Here is a 21207-nt window from a genome sequence, read left to right on the forward strand (position 1 = left end):
GTTCTGAATGAGGTTCAGAAGTCTATGACACTATTCCAACAGATTGTGGCTGATATATGCTCAAATCAATTTTCTGGTTCACTTGCTACACTTTAAACATTAGTTAACCAATGTCCACAAGTATTTGTTGGAGTGTTCCAGAATTACACAGATTTTGTGATGGTAAAGATTATGGAGTCTAAAGATTGAATATGATTGAACTAGACCCTACAATGGAGTTCATCACTGTTCCCAGAGAAAGAGGATGGAACTTTTAGCTTTTATTAATAGAGGGATCGAGTTCCGGAACCAAGAGGTTATGGTGAAGCTGTACAAAACTCTGGTGCGGCCGCACTTGGAGTATTGCGTACAGTTCTGGTCACCGCATTATAAGAAGGATTTGGAAGCTTTGGAAAGGGTGCAGAGGAGATTTACTAGGATGTTGCCTGGTATGGAGGGAAGGTCTTATGAGGAAAGGCTGAGGGACTTGAGGCTGTTTTCGTTAGAGAGAAGGTTGAGAGGTGATTTAATTGAAACATATAAAATAATCAGAGGGTTAGATAGGATGGATAGGGACAGCCTTTTTCCTAGGATGGTGACGGCGAGCACGAGGGGGCATAGCTTTAAATTGAGAGGTGAAAGATATAGGACAGATGTCAGAGGTAATTTCTTTACTCAGAGAGTAGTAAGGGAATGGAACGCTTTGCCTGCAATGGTAGTAGATTCGCCAACTTTAGGTACATTTAAGTCGTCATTGGACAGGCATATGGACGTACATGGAATAGTGTAGGTTAGATGGGCTTGAGATCGGTATGACAGGTCGGCACAACATCGAGGGCCGAAGGGCCTGTACTGTGCTGTAATGTTCTATGTAACTATTGGCAAAAGGAACTGTGTTCAATGCAAGGACTGGATGGTTGATACCATGGTTTTTTTGCTGAGCTTGAACAGATCATCACTTAACCATATTTCATCTTAAACAAGTGATGTGACAGGGTGAAGGCAATTGGGTAGCAGCAAACATCATTGGATATGGAAGACTGTCTACAGTTGAGAAAGGGATAAGATTCTGGGGATTCTGAAGATGATAATCTCAGGGAACAGGAACCACTGTTGGAGAGGCAGGATTGGATAGGTGTGAGCAAGATTCCCACAGAGCTGAATGACAAGAGAAGTGTGGGTCAAGGAAGTCACAAAGGATACTGTCTGTGACTTCAATTTGGCTATTTAGAGGCTCACAACAAAACTGGAGAAATCCACACCAAGTTATGGAAGACACAGTTGGTGACCTGATTTAAAAAACACCCTCAATGAGTTTTAAAGGGAAGATAGTTGGTGCCTGAGGATATCAAACTATGGGACATGATGCATAAACCATTAAGCTAGTTGTGCATGAGAGCAAAGAAAGAACCAAGAAAATTACAGCACAGGCCCTTCGGTGCTCCAATCAAGATCCTCTGTCTAAACCTGTCACCTATTTTCCAAGATAACAAAGTGTGGGGCTGGATGAACACAGCAGGCCAAGCAGCATCTCAGGAGCACAAAAGCTGACGTTTCGGGCCTAGACCCTTCATCAGAAAAGACCCTCCTCGAGCCTGGTGATTAGGGCTCGGCCGTGATTCTGGAATGTTGGGCTGTTTTGGGCCAGGATTGTGAATCACTATTTCACCCATCTTGGACCTTCTACTATCCAGTGACTTTAGTCCATACAGGATGAACCCAGGACTCTGTTCAGTAACATTTCTGGAGATGTTGTGTGACGTGAAATCATTATCTGTTTATATTGGACTGGGTTTTCTCGCCTTTTCTGGCACATCGAGTGCATCTGGGCATACTGACTGCAGGATTAATACATTCCCGTTTATCTCCAAGGAGAAGAGATCAGGCGTCAGCTCTGGGGGAAGATCCAGAGTTAATTTTGTTTAGAATCAGTACATGTTCAATTCAGTGCTTTTCCTATGCCCTGTGATACAGGCTGATCTCACAAAAGTGTCCACACTTCCAGATCTAAGTGGGGCCCAGTTCCATTTTGGGCCTTCCACGACTACATTAACAAAGGCTTATCTGCCACACTCCCCCGAGGAACATCTATTTCTGTTAGTTATTGCACGGGATTGCATTGAAGATGCAAATATTTCTGTCCAGCTAGGGGTTATCACTTCAATCTCACTTTGATTCTATCTTGGCTGTTGCCTTGTGTGCTATATGAAGGTCAGATTTGTAATGCAATGAAAAATGTAATCAAATCACAGTAGGTTGAGGAATGCTGGGAAAGGAGCCTAACAGCATGGAGTCATATAAAATTTAATCTCAGGACATGGATGCCCCTGGCAAAGTCTGCATTACTGGTCATTCTTAGTAAAATGATGATGCCAGTGAGTTGGCTTCTTGAACTCTGTTGCAGTCTGAAGTGAAAGGATTGGGAGCAAATTCCAGGTTAGTGATGCAGTGACGAAGGAACAGCAGTGTACATCAGTCAGGACTGTTGGAGCAGAATCCACGGCAATGTCAGTATCCGGGAGGAAAGCCATCAAACTGAAAATGCTGCAGCCTCTTGGCCTCAGTCCCAGGCCAGCTAATCCACTTGCTGTGCAATTTCAGAATTTATTGCTTTGCTCCAATCTTCATTATTTTTTGCACAACAGCAGCTCCAACATAACCGTCACCATGGCATCTACCACATTGCACTGCACAGAGGTACCAAATCCAACACAACGCCAGAGCACCAGCCAAATATCCCTTCACAGATTTTATCACAACCATTAGAACAGAGAGGACACCATTAAATTCCTTTTTATTTCAGTAAACCTGTACAAAGCCCAAAATGAATCCTCTTGTTGTTCTGATATCTTGCAGTTGAACCGTGTCAGGAAGTGGTGATGGTGGTGGAGGAGCAGAGAGGGGGAAAGAGAGCGAGAGTGCACTAAGTGGGGGGAGGAAGTGAGCAAACCAACAGAGGGACACATTGAGAGACAGGGAGTGCAAAGACAGAGGCAGAGAAAGGGAGGACAGACAGAGAGAGCGCATGCGAGAGAGAAGGGGAGGACAGAGAAACAGAAAGGAACTGGGGAGAGGTGACGGCACCACAGCAAAAGAAGAGAGGGGGAAATAAAGGGATCAAGAGAGAGAGGAAGAGTTTGATTACTTGGGTTTTACGGGAATAATTATTTTAGTTTTGGCACAGCAGTGAAACTAGTTTTAAGGCATGGCCCATGGTTAGAAGGGTGAATGTCACCCAGAAGGGTGAACTGTGGCAGGCACAGTGTTTACATTAATTAATTGTACCTCTGCCACTGAGGCAAATCTGTGCTCTAATCCACTGCAAATGAAACAGATGTCATTTCACCAGCATTGCATATCACAGGGGATCAAATAATGACCTTCAATCATTCACTCTTATTGAGTTCATCAGCTCTCTGTCTGCAAGAGGATCAGAACATTTGTTTAAAAGATAAATGGAACAATCCTGGGATACGGTGCAAGGCACTCTCTTCCAGCTTACCCTTAACTGTAGATGTTGGGACAAGTGTGACTCAATACTTATTTCAAATACCCGAGGTGTCCAAACAATACACACCAAGCAATATCTGTAGCTGCCACTCCAGTCACTGACTGTAAACTGTGCCCTTCTTACCTGAGCTCCTTAGGGGCACTGACAGAGGTCACCACAGCACACTGCACTGTGATCCTATAAACATACTGGCTGCTCTCGGTTATAGCTGAGCATAGAACAGGCTCTGAACTTCACACTTCAGCTCAGCCAAAGATCAGTAAATGTTCCAAACACTCGACAAGATAATGAACCTATCTCAGGACTAACTGACACGCTGTGTACCTCCAGCACTGTCCCTTTACATTTCTCCATATCTTTGATAAGTTTTCATAAAAGCCTCAGCGTACAGCCAATCGATTTAAGTTGATTCATTTTTCTGCAGCTTGCTGTCAGTGTTTCATTCCAGATCACAGCCAGAGCTAAATCTGCTGGGTTCAGCAACATCAGCGACAGGGGCAGGAGTGGAGGGGGCTGATTACCCAAGTTTATTAAATTTTGAATAATCTGAAAGCAGAAAATCTGTCACTGCTTCAACTTGAACGCTGAACTTTGATTTTGAATTTTTTTGGGCAAGGAACTAGAGGCGAGTTTCTCCATTACTCCCAACGGTAGCAGAAAGGCCAGGAAAACACCACATCTTTTGGTATAAGATTGAAATATCTGGATGGTACGCAAATGTCATAAGGATGTATCGCACTTCAGATTTTCCCAGGATCCTCCTTCAGCATCACAGTCCTATTAAACACCAACTGTAGGAGAAAGAATATTCACAAAAGTTAACTCAAGACAGAAAAAATCAGACAATGCTGAAGAAACTAAATGACCAGCAATATGAATACCAGCTTCAACATTGTCCACTCACCACAAACACTCAGTAGCAGCAGTGTGTACTTTCTACAAGATGCACTGCAGAAAGTCACCAAAGCTCCTTAGACAGCACCTTCCAAACCCACAGCCACTCCCATCTCGAATGTCAAGAACAGCTGATGCAAAAACAAAGTTGCTGGAAAAGCTCAACAGGTCTGGCAGCATCTGTGAAGAAAAAAAATCAGAATCAACATTTCAGGTCCAGTGACCGTTCCTCAGAACGTTGATTCTGATTTTTTTCTTCACAGATGCTGCCAGACTTGCTGAGCTTTTCCAGCAACTTTGTTTTTGTTTCTGTTTTATAGCATCCGCAGTTCTTTCGGTTTTTATTAAGGACAGCTCATACATGGGAACGCCAACCCCTGCAAGTTCCCATGTATTGGCTGGAAATATATTGTTGGTCCTTCACTGTCGCTGGTTCAAATTTCTGGAATTTCCTCCTTAAGGGCATTGTGGGTCAACCTACAGCACATGGACTGCAGCGGTTCAAATAGGCAGCTCACCCCCACCTTTTTGAGGGCAGTTATGGATGGACAATAAACACTGGCCCAGCCAGCGAAGTCCACATCCCATAAATTAATTTGAAAACACTCAGAGTATTTGCCAAGCCTTGGAAGGTTAGCTACAACTATACTAATCCTTCGTGGGAAACACCGATTGTGTTCAGGTAAAGGGGACACATGCACACAGAGGAAATGAATTTAAAACGAGTATAAACCCATTTCCAGGTTCCTGCACAAATTGCTAAAACAAATAGAAAATTGCGGAGTTTCTCCAAAGGGCACCTGGACTGGATGCACAGGTCACATGGGTACATGTGAACGTGGAAGTGACTGTGACAGGCCAATGGTGAGACTGGTGCAAATACATTAACGTTTTCACAAGACACTTTCTCAAGATCGTGCAATTGAAGCCCCATAGGTGAGCAGCATGCTTGACTATAATACAAACAAACAGTACACCAACCTTCTGGTCAGTGCTGTCCGGATCCACAGAGAAATAGCCAACACGCTCAAACTGAAACTTGTCGAATGGCTTGGCATTTTTTACAGATACATCCAGCATTGCATCTTCAATAACCCTCAGAGAGTTCTGGAGAATGAGAGAAATGGCAGAGCAGTTTTCTGAAACTTTTATTTGAGTGAAATATGTGAAGCATTTTCAAAGTATTCAGGAATAGGTATTTTGGATTTCTACAGCTTCTGCCCACATCCTGAGGACATCACAATGCATTTTCCAGTCAATTAAATATTGTTTTTGCACACAGTTATTCCCACCCACAAAATGATAATGATCAAGTAATCCTGGAACTTCCTCTGTAACAGCAAGTGGGAGTTTCGACAGATGTCAGACTGCAATGGGTTAAGAAGGCAGCTTACTGTAACTTTGTCCAGTACAATTAGGGATGGGTAATAAATGCTGACCTTGCCTGGGATTCCCACACCGCATAAACAAATTAAATAAAACTCAGCATAACCAAAAACATGGTGCCCAGATACAGCACTCCACAAAGCCATACCAGTGCTTTATATTTAAAAAAGACGTTTATCAAAATATCCTTGCACTTGACTCTAAGTCTTGGATCTCATATCTTCTTCAGCCATTTCACAATTGTTTTAATATCTATAATAATTTGTTCATACATATCCGTAAGTCTCAGTGCTCCTATGGCTCTTAGGATGTTGTGACGGGGAATAGCCAAACCCCTCTGATGGTTAAACTAAAACACAAGCCCCAATCGGTTATGACGGGAGTAGGGGGTCCCCTCTAATAACCACCCCCGAACTCCCAGAGATGCATGCCCTTCCCTTGTAATCGGTTAGAAGACTGGTTAAAAGAAAGAAAATCCCTGATCTTCACTTTACAAGTAACAAGAAATAATTTATTTATTTAACCTAACAAAGAACAAATTAACAAAAATTACTAACAAACCAACAATCACCCCACCCCCTAAACTTCTAACTACTCCCTAACCGGTCTAAGTTCTATTGGAATGCTGTTTAAATAAAGACAAGTCCCACTAACATAAACCCAATTAATAAGAAACAATAAATTATAATTTAATCTCTCCAAATTCGCACCAACTGTCTTCTGGAATATTCTGCCGTCTCCATTCTCTTCACAAATGCTTTTCTTCCATTAATTCTGCTGTTAGGAATGTTTTATCTCTATAATTTCTTCAGTGAGGACTTTGAACTATAATACTGTGGTACCTTTGATTAATTAGATGGGATTTCTCCGAGAGCTGAACGATGCTAACTCTGGCAGGTGGCTCCCTCTTTCAGACAGCAGTTGGGTCTCTTGGACTTTCCAAATGCCCTCATCTTATCTACCTGTACTGACACAATCAAATTCTTATAATATGATGGTGTTGACAACCTGAAACCATTCAGATTTAAATTCAATTGACCTTCTGTATCTAGGTGCTTCGGTTAAATTAATTGGCCAAATTCCAACTCATTTTTCACAACATCGAAACAAGACTGCTGTTTTGCCTGCCACCTGTAAGGTTTTTTTTTTGAAGCACTTGATTCACTTTTTGAAGCTCTCTGTACTGGCATTTTCAGCTGATGCTCACAGACATAGAAATTTTAAAAAAAAAGTAAGTACAGACAAAACACAAATCTCTTAAAGGAACCACACATTTTAGCTCTCTGCCTTCCACTTCACAATTGCTCTACCCAACTTAGAACAAGAATTTACACACAGCAAATGTTGTTTTAATCAGCACCTTACGAACTGGCATTCTCAATAAATCAGCAAAAGTTATGTACCTCAAATACCACAAAATTTATAGTATTATTGCAATCTCTGCAATGTCCAAGAGTCAGGTGAGGGTGACAATGAGAAGATTGCCTGCTATTAAGTTTTAAGTCACAGTTGCATTACTATTTAAATTATTGACATTGTAGATAAAGTATAACAATGGCGTGTATGTGCCCTGCATTATGTTTCTATTACTTAGTGTGCGTTTTACAATGATTATGTGGACCTCTGGATAAACCGGAATATTTGATCAACTGGTACATTCCTGGTCCCAGAGGTACTGGTCAATAAAGGGTTTGCTGTACTTTATTTCTTACGGCCTCTCTTCATTCCTTTTACTAAAATGTCCTATAAATCCAAATCTAGGACACTGATCTAGATCAGAGCCCTGGCAATCCCACTCGTAAACCCTCTACCAATCAAAAAAAAATACAACCATGCATCACCACTCTTTTTTTCTGTCACTTAGCCAACTTCATATTCATTCCATAGGCTTCAGCTTTGCTGGCAGGCTAGTTTTGTGGCAAATTCATTATATGCCTGTTGGAAGTTATGTACATATCAACCACACTGATTCCCCTCTTGTCACTTCATCAAAAAATGTCATGAGCTTCTTCAGTATCCTTGAAACACTCCAGCAGGACTGTTCACAGCATTAGCAGAACTGGAGTCAATGGGAATGAGGGAGAAATCTCTACACTGGTTGGTGTCATACCTGACACAAAGAAAGATTGTTTTTTTCAAGGTCAAACATCTCAGCTCCAACATTTTTACAGGAGTCCTTCAGGATCATGTCCCAGACCCAATTCCTTCAGCTACTTCATCAATGCCCCTTCCTCCGTCACGAGGTCAGAAGTGGGAATGTTTGCTGATGATTACACAATATTCAGCATCATTCGTGATTTAGATGCTGAATGCAGCAAGACATGTACAATATCCAGGTTTGAGCTGACAAATGGCATTTGTGCCACACAAGTGACTATCCCTAACAAGAGGGAAGCTAACCATCATGCTTGACATTCAATGACACAATCATTACCGAATTCTCCCACTATCAACATCCTGGGAGTTGCCATTTACCAGAAACTCAACTGAACTCGTCATATAAACACTGGCTACAAGAGCAAGTCAGAGGTTAGGAATCCCACAAGTAACTCACCTCTTGACTCCCAAAGCTTGTCCAGCATTTACAAGGTACAAGTCAGGAGTGTGATGGAATACTCCCCACTTGCCTTAAAGGCTGCAGCTCCAACAACAGAAGTGTGCCGCTGTCCATAACAAAGCAGCTCGCTTTATTGGCACTACATCAACAAACACCCACGTCCTCCATGACCACTGACACTCAGTAGCAGCAGTGTGTACTATCTACAAGATGCACTTGCACTGTGGGTCTACCTACAGCAGTTCAAGGTGACAAGCTCACCCCTGGTTTCTCAAGGGCACTGTGGATGGGCATTAAATGCTGCCCCAGCCAACTACATCCACATTCCATGCATGAATAAAAAAGGTCTTTGACCAATAGATGGTGGTAGGTGCCTGGAATGCACTGCCAGGTGGTAGTAGAAAGAAATACAACAGCAAAGTTTAACAAGCATTTAGACACATACATGAGCAGGCAGGAAATAGAGGGGTATAGATCATGTGCAGGCAGATGGAATTCGTTTAGAATGGCATCATGGTCAGCATAGACACAGTGGATCGAAGGGCCTGTTCCTATGCTGTACTGTTCTATGTTCTAACCCTCAAGCCTCCGCAACATGGAATGATCCAGTCCACCTGAGGATAGCAACACGTTTTCAAGCTGTTCCTTTCCAAGGTAGACCCGTCTACCACCTTTAAACATTCACCCTGAATCTAAACCATTCTTAAGGACCCTATGCTGTTCAGTTTGCAAGTTCAACAAGCCCTAGTCTGAAAAATGTAACCTTGGATAAGAGTCAGTCGTTAAAATACTCACTGGGTTAATATCACTCAGGAAGCCTCCGGGTACCTCACTGGGGTCCTCAGGACATTTATGGAGGAAGCTGCAAATATGAAATAAACAGGAACGAAACGTTAATGTCAGACAATGGCCAACAGCCCAAACATATAATCATAAAGATACTTTCATTTTAATATTGCTTTTGAAGACTGTGAAAAATTGATTTATTTCAAATTTTATTGATGGACCTGGAATGATTCCTTTAAAAGAGATGGTTGAAACTATGGACTTTGGAATTTTATTTAACAAGGCTTTGTGTAAATCATGTGACTGGCACTGACTGCTTGTTTTGCATCAGACCCATTCTGAGGAAGGGTCACCGGACCCAAAAGGTTAACTCTGATTTTTTTCTTCACAGATGCTGCCAGACCTGCTGAGTTTTACCAGCAACTTCTGTTTTTGTTCCTATTTTGGGACTGGATGGAGAGGTTTTTACATCATCTGGCTCAGTTGTAGGAAAGCTTGCTCAAACCAAGCTGCTCAGCTGATTTCTCTCATTTTTGTTTTAAAAAGGAAACCCTCTTGTTGTGTGCAAAGTGAAACCTATTTATCTGACCCACAATCTTCTGTAACCCCCTACTCCTAGTATATTCAGTTAATGGGGGCAAGATTTCTTTGTCAATCTTACCTGGATCTCTCAATTTTATACACCGCTATCCAATCTCCCTTGCTCCAAGGAGAAAAGCCCCAGGTTCTCAAATTTTAACACTGTAGATCAATGTATACTGGGGATAATATGATTAAATTACAAGGATGTACACATGGATTTGTATTCCCTCATGTATTGCAGGGAAAGGTGAGGGATTTACATATTAAAATCATATTTTTTATAAAGAGTTTGTATTTCAAACTAGTGCTTTTGTATTTTCTTATAAAGGTGTTTAAAACTAAATTAGGTTAGACTTTTCAGAACCATGATTTTCAACCAGTGCACATAAGAGAGCAGTTGACTGCAGGTTTCCTAAAGCATTAACAGGTTGTTTATGGTGTGGGATTTTACAATAGGTAAAGCGAAAACATTAGCTCAGAAGCTAGAATGAACACCTTTTATAAAAACTTTTGTTAAAAGCTTCCAAATTAAGTTCAAAGATTGGAGTCAGATGCAAGAGAAATTGTGTACAATTTACACTCCCTTGGATACAACTTACAGTCTGTCATAAAGTCGTAGTTCACAGATTAGAGGACTCGACACCCAGTGAATAAAGGCCTTTGGTTTCTCAGCTGTCTCCGATTTCACACCAGTTGCCTCCAACTCAACCACTTTCCCATTCTTATTCTGTAAGGTGCAAAATACAACCAATTGAAATATTTCCTGTTGATTGGATCTCACTGTTTTAAGTCTTCCCAGAGGACTTACGTTTAACAGTTTTCACTCAACAAGTTAGACTATCTGCTTTCTGTAATATACAACCAACCTGAGGGCCAGCCAACATCGAAACATCACAGTATTGTTCTCTCAAACAACAGACAGTGCATGCCAAGGGGGTTCAGTGTTTGAAGCATGTGGATGATACAGCATAAACATAGCTGAAAACCACAGCCCATTGAGGAGAGAGGAGACTGCTACATGGGAGCTAACAAACAGGCAGGAATGGATTGCAGAAGGATCTTTAGGCTCTGATTGGGAAACTGTACTTCCCACACTGCTTATTGCTTCCAGGGCCTGTGGAAACGACGTGCAGACAGTGTCTATCACCAAGATCCCAGCCCATCAGCTAAGTGGTCTGTCAACTGAACTGGTCAGTGTCCAAAGCAGATAATTCAAACTGACAGGTTACCCAGCCAATGACTACTGTTCTTATGTCTGTTTCCAAACCCTGGGCACCTAAAGATGGTTTGGGGGATAGGGTGGAAGGAAACAAGAGAATTTTGGGGTGAGGCTCTATTTAGGCAAGGTTTGGGGCAGCAGATGGTGAGAGAGCAAGATGGTTAAAGACTGGTGTTCCAGTGCCCCATGCTTTCTGTTCCTAGCTTTAGCTGCATTCACTGGCGACAAACACTTACCTTGATAACTCTCTGCACTGAGATGACGAAGCCAGCATGTCGCAGTCCAACTGATTGCTGAGGGGTCAGTCGTTTATAACCCTTCTCAGTCACCTGCACACAAAGCAAATGTAGATCAATATCAGTGGCATACAGAAAGCACCAACCATGAGGAACAGGACTCTCAGCCCATGGACTACGGCTGTGATGTGTTATCAGAAGGAGTGGGTGGTCACATGGAGCAGTCACTGTTGCTGTACAGATGAAGATGTGCAGCCTGACCAGGCAGCCTCGTACCAAGCCCAAGCCGACCAAGTCACGATCACTTGCTGAATCCTGAGCCTGGGTTAGTACACAGCAATGCACCAAGAAACAGACAGACAATGAGTTCAGTGTCTTACCTCCCGGAAATCAGATTGCTCGATGTAGATGGTGGACGTGATCAGCACGGTGTGAAATCCCTTACTTTCATCTGCTGGGAAATCTGGAACAGAGATTTCCAGTGGCTGAGGGAAAAAAAATAGTATCATTGTAGCACAATATTCATACGCGGTTGCTGCCCTGAGGAAGCATACGTACCCACACCCACTGCTCCAGACAATATGCACACATGCAGACAGGCACACAAACGCTGTGTACAGTGGTCAAGGCTGGGTACAGGCAGGCGTATGCAATGCCAAATCCAGATCCTCCCTCAGGGTCTTGGAAAGAAGGGAACGAGGGGCTTGGGTGGCTAGCAGTTCGGGAAGAAAGTGAAAGTGAGAGTGTCTACTTGGAGAGACATTAAGGAGTGTGACACACGGGGATGGACGGGTCAGGGGTATCAGTGAGCAAAGTAGCAGTGCTTGAAAAACATCACACAATGTGCACTTGCAATGTGGTTCTTGCTGCATGCTCAGTAACTATGCTAAAACATGGAGGTTGCACTACTCTGCTACGTTATTTACAAATCATGCTAACCAGAAAATGCACCACTGAATGCCCTTTTCTTATAAAAAATCTGGGGAGGGCTGTGGTGGCGTCTGTACTTTAGGTCCAATACGTATAGAGAACAAAAGCAAACTGCCCAACAACGTAGCACGCAAATATTACCTGGTTGGATGGGAAGTTTGTAATGATCACTTTCAGTGGCTCAAGAACAGCCATTGCCCGAGGTGCTGTCTCATTGAGAACATCTCGTACACATGACTCCAGCAGGTGAGGCTCCATTGTTGTCTGGGCAACTGTTACCCCAACCTGTAGGGGAAAGAGAGAATATAATCATCAACGGATGAACCATAGCATCTGAGTTTCTCCAGCACTTTCCATTTTATTGCAGATTGCTGGCATCCCTCAATTTGCTTTTACACTTTTATTCCACAGATATGCAATCAATCTGAGTGAAGTTAAGAAGCAACAAGAGGTAGAATATATTAGTACAGGTTCTCTACAGTTCTCCAAACCTTATTCAAGTCACCAGTCTTACCAGACTATTGGACTGTTCTCTCATTACGAGAGACGACTGGTGGTGATTTAACCTCAGGATCACCATATCTCAGGTGGGGGGAGGATCTTTCATGGTAACTTCAGCTGGTGTGGGGATTGAACCCAGACTACTGGCATTACACTGCCTCGCAAACCAATCAATCATTCAGCCAACTGAGCTAAACAAGGGATAACATTAAGTAGGAAATGAGATGCATGCAGCAAGAGGGTACAATAATTGTGCATGACTTTAATTCACATATGGACAGGGCAAACTATATTTTCACAATAGTAGCGGCGGATGAATTCCTGAAGTGTGGAGTTTTAGCTAAACTGATGAGGAACTAACTCAGGGGCAAGCAATCCTAGGTTGGTTCTGTGTAATGAGAAAGGATTCATTAATAATTTTGTTGTAGTGGTCCTTTTGGGAAAAATGACCGTAACACGACAAAACGCTTCACTGGGAGAGAAAGTGAAGTAATCCAATCAAACTTGGGAGCTAAATCTAAACAAAAGAAACTACGAAAGTATGCGGTGGAAAATTGTTGCAATAGATAGAAGTGGTTAGTGGATAGGCAATGACTAATACTTCATGAATGAATGCATTGCATTAGTTCTACATTCATTTTGGGCAAATGCACCCAGAAGAAAACTAACTAACTATTCTGAACAAAACAAATTAGTGATAGTATTAGATACAAGGAGCAGTAATATAAAAGTTGCAAGCAAAGTAGCAAGTCTGAGGATTTGGAATTCCGCAAAGGAGGACCCAGAGATTGATTCAGAAGGGAGAAAAAGAATGAGATTTAACTTCCAACGTAATAAAAAAACGCAGAATGTAAGAGCTTCTGCGAATATGTAAAAAGAAAAAGACTAGTGAATACACGTGTAGGGTGCTTACAGTCTAAAACAGCAGAATCGGTAATGTAGAACAAGAACATAGCACAGCAATTAAACAAATAACTTAGTTTTGTTTTTAGAGAGGACAACAAAAACAATTTTCCAAGAATGTTAGGGAAGCAAGTATTAAAGAAAAATGGTATTGTTAAACAAAAATATGAATCAAAAAATTAGTGGAACCGAAAGCTGCTAAATCCTCAACCAGGGTACTAAAGGAGAAACAGTCAATGCATTTACAGCCACAGTCAGAGATGTACAGCATGGAAACAGATCCATTGGTCCAACTCGTGTATACCACCTGATAGCTTAATAATAAATCTAGTCCCATTTGCCAGCATTTGGCACACATCCGTCTAAACCCTTCCGATTCATATAACCATCCAGATGCCTTTTGAATACTGTAATTGTAACAGCCTCCACCACCTCCTCCGGCAGCTCATTCCGTACATGTACCACCCTCTGAAAAAACTACCCCTTAGGTTTCTTTCAAATCTTTTCCCTCTCACCTTAAACCTATACACTCTAGTTTTGGACTGCCCCACCCTGGGGGAAAAGACCTTGTCTGTTTATCCTACCCTGTTTTATAAACCTCTTTAAGGTCACCCCTCAGTCTCTGACACTCCAGGGAAAATAGCCCCAGTCTTGTAAATTGTGGAACAGTCCCAGTAGATTGGAGGATAGAAATATAACCCCACAGTTTAAAAAATGGAGAAAGTAAACAGGCTTACAGACTCTTCATCTCTGATGAAGGGTCTAGGCCCGAAACGTCAGCTTTTGTGCTCCTGAGATGCTGCTTGGCCTGCTGTGTTCATCCAGCCTCACATTTTATTATCTTGGAATTCTCCAGCATCTGCAGTTCCCATTATCTCTGAGGCTTACAGACAAGTTAGCCAAACATTGGGAGTAGGGGAAAATGCTGGAATCTATTAAAAAGGGTGTGATAAAAGTACATTTAGAAGTTACAAACAGGGTCAGACAAAGATAACAGGATTTATGACTATGATAAACCTACAAGAGCTTATTTTGAGGTCATAACTAGGAGAATAAATGCAGGCAAACAAGTCGATGTAGTATATTTAGATTCTCAGGAAGTGTTCGTTAGACTCCCACATTGGTTACTGTATAAAAATCAAAACTCATGCGATTGCTGGTAATACATTGGCATAGACTGAAATTTGCTTAGCAGACAGGAACATAGAACATAGACAACATAGAACACTACAGTGCAGTAAAGGCCCTTTGGCCCTCGATGTTGCACCAACCTGTGAAACCAATCTGAAGCCCATCTAACCTACACTATTCCATTATCATCCATGTGTTTATCCAATGACCATTTAAGTGCCCTTAAACTTGGCAAGTCTACTGCTGTTGCAGGAAAGAAAGAGTAGAAACAAATGGGTCATTTTTAGAGGGGAAAGCAGTACTTGTGGAGTACTTCAGGGATCATTACCTGAGCTCCAGTTTTTCACGATATATATAAATGAATTGGATGAGGGAATCACATGGAACATTTCTAAGTTTGCTTTTGGCATAAAACTGGACGCAATTGAGAGTGGGGAGGAGGGTGTAGAGAGCCTTCAAGGTGACTTCAGACAAATTGAATGAGGGGGGAAAACAAATGGCAGATGCAGTACAACTTTACCAAATGTGAATTGTCCACTTTGGTATGAAAAAAAAACAGAGGCAGAGTATTAATTAAACAGTGTACATCAGCATTTCCCAATTTACCAAAGGGTCATGGGCATCCTTGTAGACCACTCATTGAAAGCAAGAATTCAGTAAGCAGAATTGCCTTCATTGCAATAGAATTTGAGGACAGGAGCAAGAATGTCTTGTCGTAGCTGTGCAGGACCTTGGTGAGATTACACCTGGAGTACCATGTGTGGTTTTGGTCTCTTTGCCCAAGAAAAGATATTTGTCAGAGAGGGAGTACAGCAAAGCCTCACCAGATTGATTCCTGTGATTGCAGATTTGTCTTACAATAGTCAAATGGATTTGTATTCACTGGAGTTCAGAAGAATGATCTCACTGAAACGTACCATATTCTGATAGGGCTGGACAGACTGGATGCAGGAATGGCATTTGCTCTGTCTGGGGAACCAAAGCAAGGGGTCAGAGTCTCAGGATACATGGTAGACCTCAGATAGGGAACTGTCTCTTCATTTGGAGGGTACTGAACCTGTTAAATTCTCTACAACAGAAAGCTGTGGGAGGTGAGATACTGAATAAATTTAGGAAAGAAATTATACAGGAATGTACCATTAAGAAAGAGGATCGACCCTGGTCATATCAAATGGTAAAGCTGGCTTAACAAATCAATGACCTACTCCTGTTCCTACTTCCTGTCTTTCTACGACTGATCACCTTAATCTGGGGGGGGGGTGAGAAAGTATTTAGAAGAATATATGAAGGCAAAATTAACAGATCCCAGCACTGTTACAGACTATGTGAGTTCCAAATTGTGCCTGGCAACAGCCAGAGTTTCTCAATCATATGCAGGCTCCAGTGAATTAAAACAGCTGCTGTAACTCACTGTTGTAAGTGGGTAAGCGGGTCAGGTATTTAATGACATCAAACATCTCACCTTGGTACAGAAGTTGTTGATTGCCTCTGGAGGGAAGCCTCTCCTACGAAGGGCAGTCAGTGTAAACAAACGGGGATCGTCCCAGTCCCTAAAGGAGACAAGAAACAACATAAGAGAAGCCTAGAAAACAAACAGGACAAGGTATCAACTGACAAGAACAGCTGTATAGGCAGCAGTCCTTAAAGCCCCTCCCTGACTTGATGAGTTTTTGGCTTGTTTACAGGATATGAGTCACTGACTAAGCCTGAATTTATTGTCCAGTCCCAATTGCCCATAAAATTGCCTCTGGTCCATGTGGTATGGGTACACAAGCAACACTCAAATTGTCATTTGCTACTAAGTGTTGCTGAAAAAAAAAGACATTTTATTGAATTTTTCAGTTTACACTTATCAAGACAATGCGAGAATTACCAGAGTAAAGCAATGTGCAGTATAATTTTTTGTGAATTGCCCTGATGAATGTAAAGCAAACTGCTTAAACAAAAGGCATGCTTCTTCAACAGTATTCAAGGATTCTCAGTTGTTTGGGAAGTGTGTAAAGAGGTTAGGAGAAAGCCTTGGCAAAGCCCAAACTGAGCACTGGTAAGTACGTTATTGCTGCATAAATATCACTTCTGACCCAATCAAGATGGGTGAAACTTAGGCACTAACCAGGAGGAACTTCTCTGATGTCTTGGGATTTAAACTCATGTCACATTAACGCAGAGCTCTTATGATCTTACCACGGCACCAGTTTCATCACAATGCTCACTGTTACCACATTACCACTATGCTACCACATCCTTATCTGTGACTTAAATCCATAGTCATTGAAATGATATTATCACTAGATGATTAACCCAGAGATCTAATTGTTGGAAAAATACACATGTGATTCACTAATGTCACTTAGGGAAGGGAATCTGTTGTCCTTACCCAGTCAGGCCCACCTATGATTCCAGGCCCATAGCAATGCGGTTGATTCTTAACTGCCCTCCGAGCAAATAGCGATGCCCACATAATAGCAAAAAGCATCTTTCCCTAGGGCTTTAATTGCAGCCAGTGCCCAATACAATGTTTCTGAGTTACATTCTCAACCACAAATAATCAAATAGTATAAATACAACCTGTTACCTTACGATGCCAGTCTCTACCAGCTTGATAATCTTTCTCTTTGATACCACTGTATAGTGTAGATTCAGCCGTCCATATTCCCACTGCACAGGGCAGTAAAGGTCCAGAGCATTACACAGCCAGTAGTAGGAGGACCGTCTGCAGAGAGCACATTGGGTTAGGTCAACACCTCAAACAAGCAGTCTCCCACATGTTTTTCCCTTCCAATTAGGATATCATTTCACTGCACTGGGTATCAGCTAATTCAGAACTGAGAGGACATCAAATTAATGCTGTCCTGATCAGACAATTTTGAATACAACACCAAATGTTACTTTAAAAAATATCCTTTCTGAGCCACTTTAAAAATCTTGCCCTTGACAAACAACTTTTCCTTGTTTGCAAGGAATGAGAAGCTGTCTGATTCACTGATCCTGTCGAAAAACCATGGACATTCATTCTAGAGGATCAACTTGTACTATGACTCAGAATCCAAGCTGTTTGAGCACGTGATTTTTTTTAAAACTCACTCATGGGATGTGAGAGTTGCTGGCTGGCCAGCATTTACACCCTGTCCTTATTTGCCCTTGAGAAGGTGGGGGTGATCTGTTTTCTCAAACCGCTGCAGTCCACGTGTGATAGGTTGACTCACAATGCTGTTAAGGAGGGAATTCCAGAATTTTGACCTAGTGACAGTGAAAGAACAGCTACATATTTCCAAATCAGGATGGTGAGTGGCTTGGAGGGAAAGTTGCAGGGAATGGTGTTCTATATATCTTCTGTCCTTGTCCTTCCAGATGGAAGTGGCCATGGGCTTGGAAGGTGCTGTCTGAGGATATTTGGTGAATTTTTGCAGTGCATCTTATAGATACACTGCTGCTACAGCGTGTAATTGTGGAGGGAGGGGATGTTTGTGGATGTCATGCTAATCAAGCGACTGTTTTGCCCTGGATGGTGTCAAGCTTCTTGGGTGTTGTGGAATGGCACCCATCCAGGAAAGTGAGGAATATTCCATCACATTGTTGAATTGTGCCTCGCAGGTGGTGGACAGGTTCTGGGGAGTCAGAAGGGGAGTTACTTGCCACAGTATTCTTTGCCTGTGACTTGCTCTTGCAGCCACTGTGTTATATATGGCAAGTCCAGTTGAGTTGCTGGCCAATAGTAACCCCAAGAATGTTGATAGAGGGGATTCAGTGATGGCAACACCATTGAATGTCAGGGGGCTGGGATCAGATTGTCTCTTATTGGAGATGATCATCGCCTGGCATTTGTTTGGCATGCAAGTTACTTGGCACTTAAGAGTCATTGAGATGTACAGCACAGGCACAGACCCTTCAGTTGAACTCAGCCATGCTGAGCCGATATCCTAAATAAGTCCTAGTCCCATTTGCCAGCGTTGGCCCATATCCTTCTAAACCCTTCCTATTCGTACACCCATCCAGACGTCTTTTAAATGTCGTAATCTACAAACCTCCACCATTTGCCCTGGCAGCTCATTCCACACAACACCACCCTCTGCGTTAAAAAGTCGCCCCTTAGGTCTCTTTTGTATCTCTCCCCTCTCACTTTAAAAACTTCGCCCTTTAGTTTTGGACTCCCTCACCCCAGGGAAAAGACCTTGCCTAGTTACCCTATCCATTTCCCTTATGATTTTGTAAACCTCTATTAAGTCACCCCTCAGCCTCTGGTGCACCAGGGAAAATAGCCCGAGCCTATTCAACCTCTCCCTACAGCTCAAACCCTTCTACCCCGGCAACATCCTTGTAAGTCTTTTCTGAACTTTTTTTAGTTTCACCACATCCTTCCAATAGGAGAGAGGCCAGAATTGCACGCAATACTCCAAAAGAGGCCGAACCAATGTCCTGTACAGCTGCAACAAGACCTCCCACACATGTAACACACTGTACAATAAAAGCAAGCATACCAAACACCTTCTTCATTATCCTATCTTCCTGCAACTCCACTTTCAGGGAGCCAGGAACTTGCACTTCAAGGTCTCTTTGTTTAACCACTCTCCCTAGGACCTTACCATTAAGTGTATAAGTCCTGACCTGATTTGCCTTTCCAAACTGCAGCACCATACACCTATCTAAATTAAACTTCTCCTGCCACTCATCGGCCCATTAGCCCATCTGATCAGGATCCCGTTATACTTTGAGGTAACCTCTTTTGCTGTCCACTACGCCACCATTGTTCAAATGAAACAAAGATCTGGAGAATATCTAGGCTTGGGCTGACATGGACTTCTTCAGCACCTGAGGAGTTGCAAATGGTACTGAATATCGTACAATCATCAGGGAACTTCTGACTTTATGATGGAGGGAAGGTCATTGCTGAAGCAGCTGGAGATGGTCGGGCCTAGGATACTACCCTGAGGAACTCCAACAGCGATGTCTTAGAGCAGAGAAGACTGGCCTCCAACAATCATCTTCCTATGGGTCAGGTATGACTCCAACCAGCAGAGAGCGTATCCCCTGATGCCCATTGATTCAAGTTTTGCTAGGGCTCCTTGATACCACACTCAGTCAAAAGCAGCCTTGATAACAAGTGCAGTCACTCTCACCTCACCTCTGGAATTCAGCTCTTTAGTCTATGTTTGAACCAAGGCTAGAATTCAGATGACACCAGGTTTAGTCCAAAAAGTTTATTTGAAATCGCAAGCTATCAAAGCGCTGCTCGTATGTCAGGGCTTCATTCTGCACAGGTGAAAATGGCTGATATGAGGAACAAGCTGTCAGGTTTAGGCAGCAGCCAGACAGAAGTTACATCACCTCATTTCCACCATAAATCTCTGTTCCCAAATCCACTACCTCCCCCTCTCCACTTAGTCAAGAGGACTCATTGTCTCCCTCAGACACCTTAAGTTACACCCATTTACATCTCTTTCTCCATCATTAACTCGCCCTGTCTTTTTCACTTGGTCACTGCCTCTGTCAAAAATATAAAATACACATTTTGTAACAACTTTCAGTTCAGAAGAGTTATACCAGACACAAAACATGAACTATTTCTCTCACCACAGATGCTGCCAGGCCTGCTGAGTTTCTCTAGCATTCTGCTTGATCGTGAACTAATCCCACTGTTCCGCACCGTCCCCATAGTTCTGCATCAATCCCAAAATAATCCAACAGCATTGTCTCTCTTTCCATATAGTCCTGTATGTTGTCTTCCTCACATATTTATGTAATTTTCATTTAAAGGGTTAAGGTCCCTGCCCTCAACCAGTTTCTGTGGTAAACCAATGTTCCATTAACCTTCTCAAAAAAGCTATCCATCCAAACCACTTTCCGGGGAACAATATTAAATGGATGCCACCTCAAGCTCTAATCCTCACCATTTTCTCCACCTTCTAATAGATCCAAAGTCAACAATTATTAGAAGTGGAAGGTGATGGCCTAGTGGTGTTATGACTAGACCATTAATCTAGAGACCAAGATAATGCTCTGGGGACGCAAGTTCCAATCCTGCCACAGCAGATGAAGAAAATTGAATTCAATTAAAAAAAGAAATTCTGGAATTCAGAATCTACTGATGACCATGAAATTACTGTTGACTGTTGTAAAGTCTCCATGTGGTTCACTAATGGTCTTCAGGGAAGGAAATGTACCATCCGTGAGTGATCTGGCCTCCATATGACTCCAGACCCACAGCAATATGGTTGAATCTCAACTGCCCTCTGAGATGGCCGAGCAAGTTGAAACCAGATGGATCACCTGGCATCGGCCTAGGCACTGGAAAAGATAATGGCAGAAACAGCCCTTCTGACACTGCAAAGTCCTCCTCACTAACAGCGGGAGCCTAATGCCAAAATTGGGACAGCTGTCTCACAGGCTAGTTAAGCAACAGCCTGACAAAGTCATACTTGTGAAATCGTATGTCACAATGTCCCAGACCATCATCTCCATCCCTGGATATGTCCTGTCCCACTGGCAGGTCAGCCCCAGCAGAGGGGGTGGCATAGTCGTACACAGTTGGAAGGATGTTGCTCTGGGAGTCCGCAACATTGACTCCAGACCCCAAGGAGTCTCCTGGCTTCAG

General features: G+C 42.6%; 1 protein-coding gene across 1 annotated transcript in view; it reads right to left on the minus strand.

Annotated features, from left to right (window-relative positions):
* Positions 1-2756: 2756 nt before the first annotated feature.
* Positions 2757-21207, minus strand: part of qars1 (glutaminyl-tRNA synthetase 1) — a 61140-nt gene continuing 42689 nt past the window's right edge. Inside the window, exons 16-24 of the mRNA XM_059649676.1 lie at positions 17191-17328; positions 16078-16165; positions 12222-12365; positions 11531-11635; positions 11151-11243; positions 10295-10422; positions 9123-9189; positions 5366-5491; positions 2757-4281 (exon numbers count right to left, since the gene is read on the minus strand). Coding sequence (XP_059505659.1) covers positions 4231-4281; positions 5366-5491; positions 9123-9189; positions 10295-10422; positions 11151-11243; positions 11531-11635; positions 12222-12365; positions 16078-16165; positions 17191-17328 — 940 coding nt within the window. The 3' untranslated portion in view covers positions 2757-4230. The remainder of the gene's footprint in view (positions 4282-5365; positions 5492-9122; positions 9190-10294; positions 10423-11150; positions 11244-11530; positions 11636-12221; positions 12366-16077; positions 16166-17190; positions 17329-21207) is intronic.

Source organism: Stegostoma tigrinum, chromosome 11, assembly GCF_030684315.1.
Source record: "Stegostoma tigrinum isolate sSteTig4 chromosome 11, sSteTig4.hap1, whole genome shotgun sequence".
In the NCBI taxonomy this organism is placed as follows: domain Eukaryota; kingdom Metazoa; phylum Chordata; class Chondrichthyes; order Orectolobiformes; family Stegostomatidae; genus Stegostoma; species Stegostoma tigrinum.